At 40.9% G+C, this 20,143-nt stretch overlaps 1 protein-coding gene across 1 annotated transcript in view; it reads left to right on the top strand.

The window, feature by feature from the left end:
* Positions 1-13,432, top strand: part of LOC129669516 (melanoma-associated antigen B2-like) — a 28,687-nt gene extending 15,255 nt beyond the window's left edge. The window contains exon 2 of the mRNA XM_055597799.1: positions 13,291-13,432. Coding sequence (XP_055453774.1) covers positions 13,291-13,432 — 142 coding nt within the window. The remainder of the gene's footprint in view (positions 1-13,290) is intronic.
* Positions 13,433-20,143: the final 6,711 nt, after the last annotated feature.

Genomic DNA, 20,143 nt, shown 5'->3' with positions numbered 1-20,143 from the left:
ACCCATTTATTTGCCTGCCTTAAATCTTGGACAGGCCTCTAGTCATTTGTGTTGGGGTTTTGGACTGGAAGGAGAAAGTTGTTCTAAGGTGACTGGCAAGGAACTAAATTATTACCTTCCTGAGTCTCTAGATGTGAATTGCAGTTCCTTTTTTTTCTTTCTTCCATTCCCAAGGAATATTGTTTTACACGGATTGGGGCTGCAGAAGTAGTCACCTAACTCCCATTGAGGCTTGATGTCTTACTTCTACCTGTACCACAGGAATTTTCACTTATAGTAGAGATAGATGAGTTTGATGTTGGCTATAGGCTTGCTGTATATTTCCTTTACTATGTATAGATATATGCTTTGTATCCCTATTCTCTCCAAGACTTTAAACATGAATGGGTGTTGGACTTTGTCAAATGCTTTTTCAGCATCTAAGGAGATGATCATGTGGTTTTTCTCCTTCAGTTTGTTTATGTGGTGGATTACATTGGTGGATTTCTGTATGTTGAACCGCCCTTGCATGCCTGGGATGAAGCCTACTTGGTCGTGGTGGATGATATCTTTGATGTGTTCTTGGATTCGGTTTGCAAGTATTTTATTGAGTATTTTTGCATCAATGTTCATAAGAGAGATAGGTCTGAAGTTCTCTTTTTTTTTGTTGGGTCTTTGTGTGGTTTAGGTATCAGGGTGACTGTCCCTTCATAGAATGAGTTTGGTAAGGTACCTTCTGTTTCTATTTTGTGGAATAGTTTGAGGAGAATTGGTTTTAGCACTTCTTTGAAGGTCTTGTAGAATTCTGCGCTGAAACCATCTGGCCCAGGGCTTTTTTTTTGGAGAGGAGACTGTGAATGACTGCTTCAATTTTCTTGGGAGATATAGGGCTATTCAGTCTTTCTACCTGATATTAACTTAATTTGGAAGATGAAATCTATCAAGAAAATTGTCCATTTCATTTAGGTTTTCAAATTTTGTGGCTGATAGGCTTTTGTAGTATGACCTAATGATTGTTTGAATTTCCTCAGTGTCTGTAGTTATGTCACCCTTTTCATCTCTGATTTTGTTGATTTGGATAGATTCTCTCTGCTTTTTAGTTAGTTTGGCTAAGGGCTTGTCTATCTTGTTGATTTTCTCAAAGAACCAGCTTTTTGTTTCATTGATTCTTTGAATAGTTTTATTTGTTTCTAATTGATTGATTTCAGCCCTGAGTTTGATTATTTCCAGCCATCTGCTCCTCTTGGGTGTATATGCTTCTTTTTTTCCTACGGTTTTCAGTTGGGCCATTAAGTTGTTTGTATGTGCTGTTACGAATTTCTTCTTGCAGGCACTTAGTGCTATAAATTTTCCCCTGAGCACTGCTTTCAATGTGTCCCATAAAATATGGGTATGTTGTGCCTTCATTTTCATTGAATTCTAGGAAGTCTTTAATTTCTTTCTTTATTTCTTCCTTAACCCAGCTGTCATTGGGTAACAAGTTGTTCAGTTTCCATGTGCGTGTCGGCTTTTTGTTATTTCTGTTGTTGTTGATGTTCAGCTTTAGTCCATGGTGGTCATATAGAATACAAGGGATTATTTCAATCTTTTTTTTATCTGTTGAGGCTTGCTTTATGACCAACTATATGGTCTATTTTGGAGAACATTCCATGTGGTGCTGAAAAGAAGGTATACTCTTTTGAGTTTGGATGAGATGATCTGTAGATGTCTATTAGGTCCATTTGATTTAGGGTCTCTGTAAATGTTTTTATTTCCCTATTTGTTTTCTGTCTAGTTGATCTGTCCCTTGGTGAGAGTGGAGTGTTGAAGTCTCCCACTATTAGGGTATTAGGATCAATGTGTGATTTAAGCTTTAATATTGTTTCATTTACAAATGTAGGTGCTCTTGTATTTGGGGTATAGATATTCAAAATTGTGATATCCTCTGGGTGGATTTTTCCTTTGATGAGAATATAGTGACCCTCCTTATCTTTTTTTATTAACTTGGGTTGAAAGTTTATTTCATTAGATATTAGGATGGCTACTCCCGCTTGTTTTCTGGAACCATTTGCTTGAAAAAAAATTTTTCCAGCCCTTTACTCTGAGGTAGTGTTTATTTTTGTTGCATAGGTGTGTTTCTTGGATTCAGCAGAATGTTGGAACCTGTTTCCGCAACCATTCTGTTAGTCTGTGTCTTTTTATTGGGGAGTTGAGTCGGTTGATGTTGATAGAAACTAGTGACCAACAATTGTTACTTACTTTAAATGTGGGGTTGGTTGTTTCACTGAGTTTCATTGCTTTTATTCTTTTGTTTTTGTTGTTGCTGTTGTTGTTCTGTAGTTATCTATTTCCTCTGTTTCCTTAGATGTAGTTGTTTTCTTTGGTTTGGAGTTTTCCTTCTAGTAAGTTCTGTAGAGCTGGGTTACTATGTAGATATTGTTTAAATTTGGTTTTATCATGGAATATTTTGAATTCTCCATCTATGTTGATTGAAAGTTTTGCTGGGTATAGTAGTCTGGGTTGGAATCTGTGGTCCCTTAAGAACTGTATGATTTCTGTCCAGGCCCTTCTGGCTTTCATAATTTCTGTTGAGAAATCTGGTGTGATTCTGATAGGTCTACATTCATATGTTACTTGGCCTTTTTCCCTTGCTGCTTTTAGAATTTTTCTTTGTTCTGTAGGTTCAGTGTTTTGACTATGATGTGAAATGAAGAATTTCTTTTCTGGTCTAGTCTACTTGGTGTTCTGTAGGCCTCTATGTTTATGGCCATCTCCTTCTTTACGTTGGGAAAGTTTTCTTCTATAATTTTCTTGAAAATATTTTCCAGACCTTTGAGCCTGATGTCTTCTTTTTCTTCTACTCCTATTATTCTTAGGTTTTGTCTTTTCATGGTGTCCTTGATTTCTTGGATGTTTTGTGTTTGGAACTTTTCTGATTTTATTTTTTCTTTGAGAGATGTGTCAATTTCCGCAAGTATCTTCGGCTCCTGAGATTCTTTCTTCCATCTCTTGTATTCTGTTGGTGATGCTTACCTTTGTGGTTCCTGATCTTTTCTCTATGTTCTCTAGCTCCAGGTTTTTCTCTATTTGTGTTTTCTTTATTGATTCTAATTCTGTTTTCATGTCTTGCACCATTTCCTTCATCTGTTTGAATGTGGACTCCTGCTTTTCAATGATGGCTTCTATTTTTTTGTCCGTTTCCTCTCTATGTATCACTAATTGTGCCTCTACTTCTTTGGGTATAATTGCCTGTATTTCTATGAGAGCTTTGTTTATTTCTTCTTTATTTGCCTTCATTTGTGTGGACATTTCTTTGAGAGCTTTGTGCATTTCTGCTTTGTTTGCCTCAATTTTCATGGTCATTTGTCTGAGAGCATGATTTGTTTCCTCTTGGTTAGTCTTGATTTCTTTGGTTATTTTTCTGAGGGCTTTGTTCATTTCATCTTTATGGGCCTCTAATAGCTGGAGAAACATAGTTTTGAGGTCGTTTTCTTGTATATCTAGTGAATTGAAGTGTCCATTGTTGTGTGGGTTTGCTGGTGAGGTCATTATGTTCTGATTTTTGTTGGGAGTGTTCTTATGTCTGCCTCTAGCCATCTGGTTATTTATAATCCTCACTGTTTGTTCCTTGAGATTGTAGTTCAGGCTATGATTTTCTCTTTCTGTTTTCTGTACTGTTTTCTGTATAGGAAGATGAGAGAGGTTCACTGGTTTGGGAGTGTGCACTATGGTTTCAGTTTTGCCTAAGTAAGGAATGTGAAGCTGGCGGTATTCACGTGTGCTTTTAGCGGGCACAGTGTGCATGTTCAGATTCTCTGACTATTGCAGTGGCCTGCAGTCCCCTAGTACACAGTTTTGTCTGAGATCCAGGGATTGTTTGCCTGGATTACACTGGTGGACCCACAAGGCAGAGGCTTCAACATTGGGGTCGCTATCCCAAGAATCCCTATGATGCCCACACTAGGGGTGTGGGTGGCAGGGATCTCATCTGGTTGCTTCTGTGGAGAGGCCCTGGGTCTGGGGCAAACTCTCCCTAGAAGGTTCACTCACTCTCTTGCAGGACGAGTTGGAATGCACAGGGGTTCCCCTTGCTCTCTACTCTCTGATTTGGTCCCGCTGCAGTAAATGTGCGGGTAGGCTAACAGTCAGCTTTGTGACACTGTGGCCGCAGGACTCGGTGTCCACCTTTCCTGTGTGCTGCCTCTCTGTCCTTTCCCTCTGCCAAAAGGGGTTATTTTGACTGGTCCTGAAGTGGTGCAGGAAAGAGTTAGGTTGAGTGTTCTCAGTCCCAGATCCAGGGCCCAGATCTCTCTGCCAGAAGCAGCCTGGAAGTAAAACCTATGTTTGCTGATCCCAAGAGAGTACCAGGTAAGGTTCAGTGTCCTCAGATCCAGAGCTTGGGTTTCTCTGCTAGGGGCCGCTGGGTGAGCTGGAGAGAGGGTGCTGTGTCCTTGGCAGGCTGCCTCTCTGCCCTTCCCCTCTGACCTTCCCCTCTGCTAGGGCAAGCTTATGGAGGTGCTCTCAGGGGAGTGTCAGAAAAGATTGGGGTTTCTCAGTCTAATCCTTAGCCGGGGTTTCTCTGCCAGGGGTCGGGAAGGGGGCACCAGTGATAGAACTTGCTTCTAGACCTTATTGCTCTGGACGCAGGAGAATCTCAGGATGTGTATAATGACCACAGTCTCAGATCCCGAGCTGAAGTAGGGGGTCGCCAGCAGCACTGTGGTCCCTGCACTGTGAAGCTGCTGTGCGCCTCTTTATCCTTCTGCTCTGCTGTGGCAGGGTTATGGCAGCGTTTGGGATAGTGCCCGAAAGGATTGGGTTTTCTCAGCCCCGATCTCGGGTTCAGGTACAGACAATGTGGTCTGTGGCAGATTCTGTTGGACGCCTCCTGCCTCCTCCCAAGAAGGAGTAGGGATTTTGAGCTGGGCATACAGCTGCTTTCCCTGTGCAGCGGGAGCTCAGTTGTGATGGTGGCGGGTACCCGCGGTCAGCGAGACCTTCCAGGGAAAGACTGAGTGACCCGTGATCAGTCTTGCAACTTTGCTTCCCCGTGGGTTTTTTTTTTTTTTTTTTTTTTTTTTTTGCGACTGGGACTCAGTCTCTGGCATCGTTGTGCCCGCCAATCAGCCTGGGAAAGTGATCGGGACAGACAGGCTTGAGGCACCATCCCGGAGACCCAAAGCCCGAGACTTTATTTATTACACTCTAGTGGACAACCCCTGTTTGTCTCAGTACTAGCACAAATTGTCTTTCCTAACCTTTTACCTGTTTATCTTCTGGGAAGTCTCTCTTTTTAAGGACTCTCTGAGCTACTTTCACCATCTCCGACAGTATTGTTCCTTCAACTCTTTCCAGCCTCTGAAGGGTCTTTTTAATATCCAGGTCCAACTGGGTGACCAAAGCTATGTTTATAGCTCGTCTATTTTCTGATGCTTCTGGACCAATGGGTATATATGTACAATAGACTTCAAATAGCTTCTCTAAAAATGTGACAGGAGTCAGATCTGGTCCTTGCAAAACTTTACCAACCTTAGATAAATTTGTGGGCTTCCATGCAGCATTGCAGGGACCATCCATCAGAGTCAGGCAATAAGTATTAAGAGCCTCTGTAACTTGTTCAGTGTTAAGGTCCCATTGAGATCTGATAGAAAGAAAACCTTTTCCTAAATCTGGACCTCCTCAGAGGCTATGGGCTTTATTGCTTCCCTTTGGATCCTCTCTCTCTCTCTCTTTTGAGGCATCTCAGATAGGGTGATGAGTGTCAAACACTGTCTCAAAAAAAGATAAATGAAATCTTGAGGTTTGTTACAGAAGGAGGAGTTTTGATTCTTCCAGTTATAAGGATCAATGGTGAAAAACAAAATAAACCATAAATGGAGCCATAGGAGGGGTATCATCATCACCTGTGACTTCCCTGAGTGGAGGACTAGGGACCCAAAGGGGCAAACTGGGCTGGAGGGTGGGTCTTTGGGGGACAATTCTAGAGGGAAGCCTTTCATAAAATCGAGAGTAGGGAGGTAGGACATAGGAAGACCCATTACAGTTGTGGGAAGGCCTAAGACTAGAGGCAGGAGTGGTAGCCTCTGGAGGAGTTACAGGCAGGGGATAGGGTGGCAGTGGAAACACGGGATCAGACTGACAGTTTTGTGACTTTTACAGAAAGGCAGCTGTGGACCGCTGAAGGAAGCAAGCCAGTGTTGTATACAAAAGCAGAAAGAAAGTAGTTAAGAATCAGGCTCTGGGAAGTTCCCTGTGTTCAAATTATCTTGTTCTGTTGCTCTGCTTGTGGAGTTCCCGTCCCCTCCAGCTCTTACTATTTCCCACTTCTTACTCCAACCAAGGACTATTCGTGGAGATGACCTGGAACCCCTGCACAGGTGTAGCCCATGGCAGTTCAGTGTCCAAGTGGGTTACATAGTAATGGGAAGAGGGACTGCCTCTGACATAATCTGATTGGCCTGCTCTTTGATCACCTCCCCCTGAGGGGGGAGCAGCCTTACCAGGCCACAGTAGAGGACAATGCAGCCACTTTTGATGAGAACTGATAGATCAGAAAGAAGAGGAGAACCTCCCCTATCAGTGGACTTGGGGAGTGGCATGCATGCAGAAAGGGGAGGGAGGGTGGGATCGGCAGGGGAGGAGGGAGGGGCTTATGGGGGGATACAAAATGAATAAAGTGTAATTAATAAAAAATTTAAAAAAAAGATAAAAAAAAGAATCAGGCTCTTCATAACCTTGAGGTCAGGGACACACACAGAAATGTATGTCTGGCCTATTGGACTAGTGACCTGTTTACCCAAAATAATTTTATCACTTAGTTTTTCTTTTATTCTTTTTCTTTGTTTGTTTTTTTTTTTTTTTTTTTAAAAACAGGGTTTGTCTGTATATCCTTGTAGTTCCTTGTAAGGCTCAGTTTGTAAACCAGGCAGGTGAAGAAATAACAGAAATCTGCTTTTTTCTCCCTCCTTAATACCACTGTTACAAGTCTGAACCACTGGGCTCAGCTGTTTTTTTTTTTTTTTTAAATAATGTATTTATTATTATTATTAATTAGAATTCATTCACATTGTATCCTGGATGTAGCCTCCTGTGATTAACTTATAGAAATATTAGGAATGGAAGTAGATTTCTCTGAATTGTATTTAAAATATTAATGAATTAGTAAGTTATTGTTTAAGAGATTGACCAGTAAAATTCACTAGGTTATTCATTGTTCAAAAATATGCTGCACAAAATTTGACTGTTTGCAATTAGCATACTCTCTTATGTTAATGGAATACATGTAGTAAATAACTTATGTTAAATTATTATTTGAAGTATTGCAACTTTTGTCTTCTCCATCTTAGCTTGTATCTCCATGGACATTCTCTACTTAAAGTTTTAGGTTGCGTGATATATAAATTCCATAAAGTAACCAAAACTATTTTGTTCAATTGCAAATCAATTTCTCTTAGAATAACTTAATTATAGAATAACTCTCTGAAATATTTTTGTTGATTTTCCTTCAAATAACAAGGATGTAAAAACAGTTTTGTAAGCCAATAACTTTCCCACCAACAGCTATTGCCATGGAGTTACATGATATTTGTAAATCTAACTTTCCTGATTAAATGATTGTATTTTAGGTAAACGCTTTCTGTGATTCTACAGTTTAATGTGAGTCAGTTTTGAGTTTTTGATCTTCTGTATTAACCTTATATATGGGTAATGTATGATGCCTTTCAAGGCCTTTTTGCTTGTTCTACACTGCTATTTCATTTAAGCATTTGCACTTGAGTTCTCAATGCAATAGAAAACATCAAGTAATAAATTTATATTGCATAGCAATAAAAATATAAATAAAGAAAGATCCAATAACAAAAGATACAGGGAACTACATAAAGAAGATTAGTAAGAACAAAATGAGAAGAGAAAGGATTAAGATTAGAGAATACAGTACGTTTGAATGCTAAAAGTATTAGGGAACACTTTCAAAGTAATCCTTTAACTTTAAGGGAATATGGGTTCTTTTGGGAATCTGGTTGAACAAAAGACATTTTTATGGATTTGGAAGTAAGATGTAAACCGACATAATCAGTGTCTGATGTGAAAGCTTCCCCTGCTTCTCTTTCCTCTGCTCAGCAGTCCTGCACTCCTCAGGACTCTTGTTACAAAGGAAGTGCCAGATCCCTGATTCCTCTGCCTCTCTACCCCAGCCATGCTGCACTCTCCAGGTGTTGAAAGATGGTATGAATAGGGACCTTTTCTAGTGCCTGTCTTAGCTCCTAAATACTTGACACAGAAACCTATTAGATTCATCCAACAAGCTTTAAAGCTCTATAGCCGAGCAGGTATTCATCTATTCTAGCCCAGTTAGGCTATCTGGCTATCTCCCAGCCACATGCCCTTTCACTTTCCATCTCTCTTGAAGAATCTGAGCACAACAGAATTCATTTTGGTACTCTTGCCTCATCTTGTTAATTGCCTTAGCTCTCACCCCCTGAACCTGAATAATGTGTTTGTACTTGCAGGAAACCATAACAGTTCAGAAGACACAGTTGTGCCCTCCCTGACACCAGTCAATCAGGAAACAGGTTGAAATGACTGTTGTCCTTGTGGTTGCTAAAACAATTATATTTTTTCCTTGCAGTTGCCAAAATAGTTACCCAATTTGCCTTTAGCCAATCAATATGTAACAAGTCTGCTTTTGCTATATCTCACCCAATCACCTAACCACCAAGTCTGGAAACCCCTTTCCCCTGCTAAAATACCCTATAAAATCAGCTTCTTTCTAGGCTAGGGCTCTTGGCCTCTGACTGCTGTGTCATTTCATACTGGGAGTATGAGCTTAAGCCAAAATAAAGGCTCTTTGCTTTTGCAGACTATTTCTGACTCCTGGTGTGGTCGATGGACTTTTGGGGTCTCATGAACTGAGTACAACACTCTCTTTCTCTGGCATGTGCTTTTGCTGTACCTCTCTTTCCTTCGTAGTTCCTCATGGCTTCCTCATCTCTCTGGTCCCTACCTGAGACCCTCCCCCCCACGGACTGGGAATGGAAGTACTGCCTTCTGTCTCCTCTGCTCTGTTATTGGCTATTCAGCTTCTTTACTAATGAAATAGAGATAATTGGAGATCATTGTTTATACAACATTGATACAGGAGGTACTCAGTGATCATGAGTAATTCATGTCAGCTTGCTATTTTTACAGCAGGAGGTGCTATGGAGAGATGATGCTCTTGCCTCCTTCAAGAACTTTTTAGGTAACTTTAACTTGCTTTAACCCTGGCTTTCCTTTTTTTTTTTTTTTTTTTTTTTTTTTTTTTTTTTTTTTTTTTTTTTTACAAGCACTGCCCAGACTCTCTTTGACCTCATAAAAGGGAATAAAAGCCCCTCCTCCCCAAGAACACTATGGCCCCAGTCAATCTGCCCTAGAATTCTGTGATGCTGCTGGGGAGCTATAACACTTGGGGTGAGATGGTTCAAAGCCATGGGTGACACTACCTTCCTCCTTCACCCCAGCCTTCCTAGAACCAATAGCAGTGCACTGCCATGGCGGAAGTATGCCCAGAAGCTGCCACCCAAACCACAACCTTGAGTGCCTCCCCCAGAGCAGCAGCAGTGGGACACAAAGAGGGAATAACACATGGGTTGAAGGGTTGGGAAGAACATAAAAACAAAAATACCCTCCCCATGAGAGACCCCAAGACCCCTAAGACAGCCTTCCCATGATGCCACAAAGGTTTCCACTAGAAAAAAAAATTGATCATGGTGGCTGGAACTCAGAACCCTCTGGCTGGGAGTTGCTTGTCAACTCAGCTGAAACTCACAACTTTCTAGCCATAGAGTGCTTGCCAGCTTTTCAGCTAAGTGCCTGCAGTGCAGAGCTGCAGCACCTATATTCCAAAGAAAAATGGGTGGGTCTCTGCTTCTGCAGCAGGAACTAACTGCTGGCCTAGAACTTAGATTTTTCTTTCTTTTAATTTGCTTCCTTGTTTATTGAGATCCTTTGTCAAATTAGACACCAATCTGCTTTCCCCTCTTCTTGTCCATGTCTCCACCCTCTTACAAGAAAGAACTACTCCACTTTACATACAATATGTAGCTCCTTGCCAGGCCTAATATCTAAAGGAAAGGTCCTTGCTTTTCAGACTTCCTCTACAGGAGCATTCACAGCCTCCATCAAGCAAGCAGATCTATTTCATTTGCACACACAAACACAAATATTAAAATGTTCCACAACCATTTCTCTCATGTTCCTCTTGTTAGTATTTATTTAAAAATGATGCCACACACACACACAACAGATATTATATGAAAGAGATTTATTGGATAGAGTTGTAGAGATAGAGAGGAAAAGGAAAGAGAAGGACATGGTGAGCAGCCCCCAAGAAAGAAATCAAGGCCAAGAGAGCAAGAGAGGAAGATAAGAGAGTAATAGAGGAAGGTAAGAGAGGGGAGCAAGAGAGAAAGGTAAGAGAGAAGAGTAAAGGAGAGACAAAGTGGTGTGTTGCTCCTTTATAGCTTGTGCATGCACAACTGAACTGTGTCTGCCACACACATGGTGAGTGACACATGATGACATCATATGTTACTAGGCAATCCAGAAGCAGGCTGTTTATATGCTAACATTCCTCCCTTTTTCATAATTAAAAAAAGAGGACATTAGACTGCTTCTCATGTAAAGCAAGTTAAAGTATATAAATGTAGGTTCATTGGAAGCAGCCCTTGGTCACCATGCAAGAGGATAAGAGAGAGAGGGGGGAAAAAGTAAGAGCTCTAAAATGTCTAGATTACATGGTGAGGAGGATGAGAAGCACCTGCCCTGGAAAGTACAGGGCAGAGGATGGAGTTCCAGCCATGTCCATCAGCAGACTGGGACTGAGGAATGCTGGCAGAACCTGGAGATATTGGTCCTGGGCTTGAAGCACATCACTCCAGCCTTTTGTTGACAATAAGTCGATAATGGGTGAATATATCAATCATCTTTAGCTACTTACTGCTGGCAACAGGGGGCGATAGGGCGGCCAAAGGCTGAAATGTTGGCCAAGACCAGGAAGAGTATACTGTTCTGATGCTGTCTAGGATCTGTGAGAACATCTGTGGGTGGGAGGGAAAGTTTAGGTCCAGCTTGATGAAATCTGTGAGGTCAGAGTGGAACACCTGTGGTAAGTGCTTTGGCACTGTTGTGGATTTAGAAAATGTGTGGGTATGGCAGGATACTGGAACATATATATAGGCAGAAGACAAAGCTACATAGGTTCCAGAGGAAAAAAATAGGTGTACATTAATTTTAGGTGTATGTTTGAAACTTTTTGGGAGAGTAAACAGAGACAGAAAAAGAGAGTTGAACATAAGAACCACCATTTACCAGAGGGAACCCCCATGTACCCAATTTCTGATATTAATTTAAAAAGTTTTGTTTTGGATCTGTCATCTCTGGAATACTGGGGCCAAATTTGGTTGCAGAAGCATGTAAGCCTAAAGGGTCTTAAACCAGGCCTTAGGTGTACAAATTTTGAAGGCACCTCATAGGAGAGCCTGGGGATATGGTGGAAGATACGATGCCCATGGGTGAAGACAGAAAAGTCAGTTCTTCCAGTCTTTGGGGAGTCTCCAGAAGTATGGGGGGCACAAGCTGGCAAAGAAGGTCACAGGAGCATTGCTAGGGGTCACAGAGATGACTCCCAGGGAGACATGCCTCACCTAGTACTAGGACTCTCTGACGGCATGCCAGACTCAAGAGAGGAAAGAAAAGCTGAGAGACCATGTTGGTAAAAAGAAAAGATTATGCATCCAAGGGAATGTGTCTGTGTGAGGGTCTGCGAGAAGGGAGGGGATTATCCGTTCACCATTGAAATAGAGACATACCAGTCAGTCTTTCAGACAAAGGGAAATATTTACACTAACCATGAAAAGAAACTCAAAAATCTGCCACTAGTGTTTGATGTATAGATTGAGCAATCAGGTTCCCAGGAAAGAAGAGTCCCAAAACCAGGGAAGAAGGGTGGGAGGCATCCTACCTTTTGAGATAGACAATAGGTGGAGTACCTATCTGGAGTCCAGTTGACCTGAGAGGTGGATTTGGGTGGATTTTCTGTAGCTTATATGAATCCCTTTTAAGTTTTACAAAGGCAAAAAAATTTAGACATGTTAGCATTATCATTGTACTTTGCAGTGAAACATACATTTTAGAAAAGACAGTAGACATACATCTTTGTGTTAAGAGTATAAACATTCTTTAAGGTGAGCTCTAGAAAGGCAAGGCCTTCCTTGAAGTAGAGGTAGAAGCAGAGGAAAGAAGTAAAACATCTTAGACTCTCAAATGTTTTTGTGAATCACTTTCCATAACTTATATCTAACGACCTTACAGCAGCTTCTTAGACCCTCAAACACTCACAGTTTCCATTAACCAACCTTAAAACACTTTTTTAGATCCTCATAAGTTAAATTTCTGTATCCTTAGGTCTCATATCTAGTTATTTACCATGAGACATAGGTGAGACTGTTAGGAGCATTCATTGTTCTTTAGCTAAAGAGATGGTAAAAGGTTACATCTGAGACCTGTTTCTTGAGTCTGGCAACAAACAGGCTGTGTCTAAACTGGATAGTAACAGCTCTAGAAGTGAGGCTTAAGGGCTGGTTTTCTGCATATGAAGACTGAGAAGGCACCTGAAGCTTCTCAAGACAAAAGTTGGAAATATGACCGTGGGACCTGAGTGTGAAGTTAAAAGAGACCTTTAGCAATACCCTGTGCTTGGTGAGGTTGGTGGACATCACTGAATCTAAGAGCCATTTGTCCTTTACCAGGCCAAGGAACTTGAAGGCTGAAAGTGTCTATAGCTCTTGTGCTCATTGAATCTCCATGGCTAGGCACAGAAAACAAGCCTGCTTGGAAACATTTTTACTTCCAGAGGCCAGTCTGGGACAGGCAGGGAGTGGCTTGTTGAAACAGCTTCAGGACCAGCATCCTTTCTGGCTGCATTTGAAACAGTCTACAGTGTCCCAACCTGTCAGGGTTGGGACATTGTAGACGTCTTGTTTTCTTGCTTGTGCATGTGCAGCTGAACAGCTTCTGCTGTACACCTGGTGGGCTATACATGATGACATCATAGGTTACTAGGCAACCCAGAAGCAGGCTGCCTATATGCTAACACCTCTTGCTCAGCTCCAGAGGATAATAAAAATGTTCATCTTATACAGCCCTTATTACTACCCCAATTTTACAAACTATGGGCAATAACACCTGAGGTCTCAAATCCAATGCCCACTGGCAAATTGATGCCACCCACATTCCCCAATTCTGCTATCACAAATATGTCTTTGTTATTGTTGACAAATTTTCACATTTTAGGTGGGCTACCGAAATGGGAGAAAACTTGAAAGAGATAATTCATCATATGATCTCCACCTTTGCAATCATGGACATTCTTCAACAGATAACAACTGACAATGGCCATGCCCTTATTAGCTCCTATTTCAAAACCTGCTCATAATGGGAGATTGTCTACTACACGGGATTCCCTCCAAACCCCAGGACCAAAAGATATTAGAAAGAACACACCAAACCCTGAAAGACCAACTTTAAAAACAAAAGACAAATGCCTACCCCCCCCAGCATACAGTTGTTGATGGCTCTGACAACTCTAAATATATTTAATATTTACAAGTGCTCCAAATATTTCTGCATATCCCTCCATTGACACTCCCCAGTGGTAAGTCCTCCTATCCTACTATTAAGGTATACTCCTTGGATGGGATTTGGAAGGAACCAAACTTCTCCTTAAACAAGAAAGGGTTTTGCTTATGTCTTTCCACAGGACCAGTCTAGGTCTATTTGGGCTTCAGTTAGAAGTGTCTAACACTACCCCATTGACCAAGAATATGGTCTGTGTCTTGCTGACAGATCAAGGATTGACTAGGTGGAAAAGGCACCACCACCAACAGAACAAGATCACTTGGAAGAACATCCATGAGATAATGGCTGCTGTCCAGGCCATGTGTCCTCCATAAGCTTTACTTTCCTCTCTTTTTATGGCTGTATTTGTTATGTTTCATTCTAACTCTGTTACTTCCCAGTCTCTTCCTAACCTTCCCAATACTCTCCACTGGACATTCTTTGTCCTTTCCTCTGCTTTCTTTATCACAACACAGTTGACTGCCTCTAGGAGTTCTCCATACACAGAGGTTGCAGACATAGGAAATGCGGAATTGAATCCACTAGTAATGGTGGCACCATCCTTGCCAACATTAACACTCATTTTAAGTTTTCTGTTGGTAACTCCTGGAAGGATCAATGGTGAATGTGAGTTGTGGGTAAGTTCTACCCTAATACCTATACCACATACCCTGTAGCTGAACTATACATCTCCCACCAGCATGTTCTGGCCTCCAAGTTGGACTTTACCCACTTTAACATTCTTCAACAGAAAGATCAAACTTGAAAGAAGGTCTAAGTCACCTCCCTCCTGGCTACAATACGTTCAATATATAGCTTATATATAGCTGATTTCTGTCCCCTAACCACTCACCCTAACTCCTCTCAAAGTAATTTTTTTTAATTTATTCATTATATATGTGAAATATAGCCCCCTCCCTCAATTCCTCCCAGTCCCACTATCCTTCTGTTTTCCCATTTATTCCTTGTTCATAGTTCACCAAAATGGGAGTTCTCCTTCCCTGCCATTTGCACATAGCTTATCATGTCTCATCAGAACTGCCTGGATCCTCTTCCTCTGTGGCTTGGCAAGGCTACGTCGCCAGGGAAAAGTGGTCAAAGAGCAGGCAACCAAGTTCATGGTAGAGGAACACCCTGCTCCCTTACTCAGGAACTCATGTGGAGACTGAGCTGCCAATCAGCAACATCTGAGCAGTGGGTCTAAGTCCTCTCCTTGTATGGTATTTGGTTGGTGTATCAGTCTCTGCAGGAACCCTTGGGCTCAGAATTTTTAGCTTTGTTGGTTTCCTTGTAAGGTTTCTGTACCTTCCATGTTCATCTATCCCCACCCCTTCTTTCATAAGAATCCCAGTGCTCTCCCCAAAGTTTTGCTATGTGCCTCAGTATCTGCTTCAACCCCCTCTTGACTGGAGCCTTTCAGAGTACCTTCCAAAGTAGGCTCCCATCCTGTTCCGTCTCTTCCATGGCTTCTGGTGTCTATCCTCTTTGCCATTCTGAATGAGATTTAAGCATCCTCCATAAGGTCCTCCTTAGTGTTTTGTTTCTTTAGGTCTGTAGATTTTAGTATGTTTATCCTGTATTATAAAGCTAATATCTGCTAATAAGTGAGTATATACCATGTGTGTCTTTCTACTTTTGGGTTATCTGACTCAGGGTGATCTTTTCTAGTTCCATATATTTGCTTGCACATTTCATGACTACCCTGTTTTTAATAACTGAGTAATATTCCATTGTGTAAATGTGGTACAATTTCTCTATCTATTCCTTGGTTGAGGGACATCTAGCCTGTTTCTAGTATCTGGATAGTATGAATAAAGCTGCTATGAACATAGTTGAGCAAATGTCCTTGTTGTATGGTTTGAGCATATTTTTGAGTATATGCCAAGGAGTAGTATAGCTGAATCTTGAAGTAGTGCTATTCCCAGTTTTCTGAGAAAGTGACAGATTGATTTCGAAAGTGATTGTACAAGTTTACATTCCCAGCAGCAGTGAAGGAGGGTTCCTCTTTCTCCACATCCTCTCCAGCATGTGCTGTCACTTGAGTTTTTGGTCTTAGCCGTTCTGATAGGTGTATGAAGGAATCTCAGAGGTTTGTTTGTTTGTTTGTTTGTTTGTTTTTGATTTGTATTTCCCTGATGACTAAGGATGTTGAGCATTTCTTTAAGTGTTTTTCTGCCATTTGATGTTTCTTTGTTGAGAATCCTGTTTAGCTATGTGCCCCATTTTTTAATTTGATTGTTTGGTTTGCTGGTGTCTAATTTCTTGAGTTCTTTATATATTCTGGATATTAGCCCTCTGTTGAATGTAGTGTTGGTAAAGATGTTTTCCCAGTCTGTAGGCTGTTGTTTTGTTCAGTTGACAGGGTAGTTTGCTTTACTGAAGATTTTCAATGTCATGAGGTCCCATTTATTAATTGTTGATCTTAGAGCCTGAGCTGTTGGTGTTCTGGTCAGGAAGTTGTGTCATCTGACAATGAGTTTGAGGCTCTTCTCTACTATTTCTAACAGATTTAGTGAATCTGGTTCTATGTTGAGGTCTTTCATCCACTTGGACTTTAATTTTGTGCAGGTTGATAGATATGAGTCTATTTGCATTTTTCTACTCATGGGCATCCAGTTAGACAAGCACCATTTGTTGAAGATGCAATCTTTTTTCCACTGTATGGTTTTAGCATCTTTGTCAGAAATCAGGTGTTCTGGAGGTGAGTGGGTTATTTCTGTGTCTTCAATTCAATTCTATTTATCCACCATTCTGTTTCTATGCCAGTACCATGCCATTTTTATTACTGTTCCTCTATAATGCAGCTTGAGATCAGGGATTGAGATACCTCCAGAAGATCTTTTATTGTACAAGATTTTTTTTTTTTTAGCTATTCTGGGTTTTTTATTTTCATATAAAGTTGAGAATTGCTATTTCAAGTTCTATAAACAATTGTGTTGGTACTTTGATGGGAACTGCATTGAATCTGTAGATTGCTTTTGGTAAGATGGTCATTTTTACTTTGTTAATCCTACCAAGCCATGAACGTAGGAGATCTTCCCATCTTCTGATATTTTCTTCAGTTTCTTTCTTCAGAGACTTGTAGTATTTTTGTTTTTGTTGTTTTGTTTTGTTTTTTGTTGCTGCTATTGTTCATACAAGTCTTCCATTTCCTTGGTTACACCAAGGTACTTTATGTCATTTGTGGCTATTTTGAAAGGTGTTGTTTCCCTAATTTCTTTCTCAGCTAGTTTGTCTTTTGTATACAGGAGAGCTATTGATTTTTTTAAGTTAATTTTGTATCCAACCACTTTGCTCAAGGGAACTCCTCTCAATGTTTCTCTGCACTTCCCTCTCCTGGCCATTCTTTTTTTTTTTTTTTTTTTTTGTATTTTATTTTTTTCTTATCAGTTACATTTTATTAACTCTGTACCCCAGCCATGTCCCAATCCCGCATTCCCTTCCAGTCCCTCCCTCCCTCCCTCCTCTCCACCATACCCCTTGCCAAGTCCACTGATAGGGGGGATCTCCTCCCCATTCATCTGATCCTGTTTTATCAGGTATCTTCAGGACTGGCTGCAAAGCTCTCCTCTGTGGCCTAACAGGACTGCTCCTCCCTTGGGGGGTGGGGAGGCCAAAGAGCCAGTCATTGAGTTCCTGTTAGAAATAGTCCTTGTTCCCCTCACTATGGGAAACCAATTGGTTACTGAGCTACCACAGGCTACATCTGAGCAGAGGTTCTAGGTTACATTCATACATGGCCCTTGGTTGCATGTCAGTCTCAGAAAAGACCCTGTGCCCAGATATCTTTGGTCTTTGTGGAGCTCCTATCCTTTCCTCATCAGACTAACTCCCCTTCTTTCTTATGATTCCCTGTACTCTGCCAAAGGTTTGGTCATGAGTCTTTGCTTTGAAAACACTGCTAGTTAGAGTCTTTCCAATGCGCTCAGTAGACTCCTGTCATACATTCAATGCACATCCCATCTGTCATTCTAAACGAGGATTGATCATCTTACCCCATGTCCACTCTCTTGATTATCTTTTTTAGGTGTACAGATTTCATTATGTTTATTATATCTTATAGCTCTATATAAGTGAGTATATACCGGGTTTGTCTTTCTCCTTCTGGGATATTTCACTCAGGATGATCTTTTCTAGGTCCCACCATTTGCCTGAAAATTTCATGATTTCCTCCTTTTTGATTGCTGAGTAGTATTCCATTGTGTAAAAATGCCACAATTTCTGTATCCATTCCTCCGTTGATGGACACCTGGGTTGTTTCCAGGTTCTGGCTATTACAAATAAAGCTGCTATAAACATGGTTGAGCAAATATCCCTTTTGTGTACTTGTGCAAACTTTGGGTATATACCTAGCAGTGGTATAGCTGGGTCTTGAGGAAGCACTATTCCTAATTGTCTTAGAAAGCGCCAGATAGATTTCCAGAGTGGTTGTACCAGTTTACATTCCCACCAGCAGTGGAGGAGGGTTCCCCTTTCTCTACAAGCTCTCCAGTATGTGTTGTCCCTTGAGTTTTTCATTTTGGCCATTCTGATGGGTGTAAGGTGATATCTCAGGGTCGTTTTGATTTGCATTTCCCTGATGGCTAATGAGGATGAGCATTTCTTTAAGTGTTTCTCTGCCATTCGATATTCCTCTGTAGAGAATTCTCTGTTTAGCTCTGTTCCCCATTTTTTAATTGGATTACTTGGTTTGCTGCTGTTCAGCTTCTTTAGTTCTTTGTATATACTCGATATTAGTCCTCTGTCAGATAAAGGGTTAGTGAAGATTCTTTCCCAATCTGTAGGCATTCGTTTTGTTTTGATGACAGTGTCCTTTGCTTTACAGAAGCTGTTCAGTTTCATGAGGTCCCATTTATTGATTGTTGCTCTTAGAGCCTGTGCTGTTGGTGTTCTGTTCAGGAAGTTGTCTCCTGTGCCAATGAGTTCTAGGCTGTTCCCCACTTTTTCTTCTAACAGATTTAGAGTATCTGGTTTTATGTTGAGGTCTTTGATCCACTTGGACTTTAGTTTTGTGTAGGGTGATAAATATAGATCTATTTTCATTTTTCTGCATGTGGACATCCAGTTGGACCAGCACCAGTTGGACAGTTGAAGATGCTGTCTTTTTTCCATTGAATGGTTTTGGCTTCTTTGTCAAATATTGAGTATTCATAGGTGTGTGGGTTTATTTCTGGATCTTCTATGTGGTTCCATTGATCCTCCTTTCTGTTTTTATGCCAATACCATGCAGATTTTATTACTATTGCTTTGTAGTACAACTTGAGATCGGGGATGGAGATACCTCCAGATGATCTCTTGTTGTACAGGATTGTTTTGGAGATTCTGGGTTTTTTGCTTCTCCATATGAAGCTGAGAATCTTTTTTTCAAGGTCTGTAAAGAATTGAGTTGGTATTTTGATGGGAATTGCATTGAATCTGTAGATTGCTTTTGACAGGATGGCCATTTTCACAATGTTAATCCTACCAATCCATGAGCATGGGAGATCTTTCCATCTTCTGAGATCTTCTTCAATTTCTTTCTTCAGAGACTTGAAGTTTTTCTCAAACAGGTCTTTCACTTGCTTGGTTAGTGTCACCCCAAGGTACTTTATGTGGTTAGTGGCTATAGTGAAGGGTGTTGTTTCCCTAATTTCTTTCTCGGCCCTTTGGTCTTTGGTATACAGGAGGGCTTCTGATTTTTTTGAGTTGATTTTGTATCCTGCCACATTGCTGAAGGTGTTTATCAACTGGAGGAGTTCTCTGGTTGAATTTTTGGGGTCACTCATATATACTATCATATCATCTGCGAAAAGTGACACTTTGACCTCTTCCTTTCCGATTTGTATCCCCTTGATCTCCTTTAGTTGTCTTATTGCTCTGGCTAGGACTTCAAGTACTATGTTGAAGAGGTAGGGAGAGAGTGGGCAGCCTTGTCTTGTCCCTGATTTCAGTGGGATTGATTTAAGTTTCTCTCCATTGAGTTTGATGTTGGCTATAGGCTTGCTGTATATTGCCTTTACTATGTTTAGATATGTGCCTTGTATTCCTGATCTCTCCAAGACTTTAAACATGAATGGGTGTTGGACTTTGTCAAATGCTTTTTCAGCATCTAAGGAGATGATCATGTGGTTTTTCTCCTTCAGTTTGTTTATGTGGTGGATTACATTGATGGATTTCCGTATGTTGAACCATCCTTGCATGCCTGGGATGAAGCCTACTTGGTCGTGGTGGATGATATCTTTGATGTGTTCTTGGATTCGGTTTGCAAGTATTTTATTGAGTATTTTTGCATCAATGTTCATAAGAGAGATAGGTCTGAAGTTCTCTTTTTTTTTGTTGGATCTTTGTGTGGTTTAGGTATCAAAGTGACTGTGGCTTCATAGAATGAGTTTGGTAGTGTTCCTTCTGTTTCTATTTTATGGAATAGTTTGAGGAGAATTGGTGTTAGTACTTCTTTGAAGGTCTTGTAGAATTCTGCGCTGAAGCCATCTGGTCCAGGGCTTTTTTTGGAGGGGAGACTGTTAATGACTGCTTCTATTTCCTTGGGAGA

The sequence above is a fragment of the Psammomys obesus genome, unplaced genomic scaffold (genome assembly GCF_907164565.1).
Source record: "Psammomys obesus unplaced genomic scaffold, mPsaObe1.curated_primary_1811, whole genome shotgun sequence".
Taxonomy (NCBI): domain Eukaryota; kingdom Metazoa; phylum Chordata; class Mammalia; order Rodentia; family Muridae; genus Psammomys; species Psammomys obesus.
This window is presented reverse-complemented; position numbering and strand designations above follow the sequence as displayed.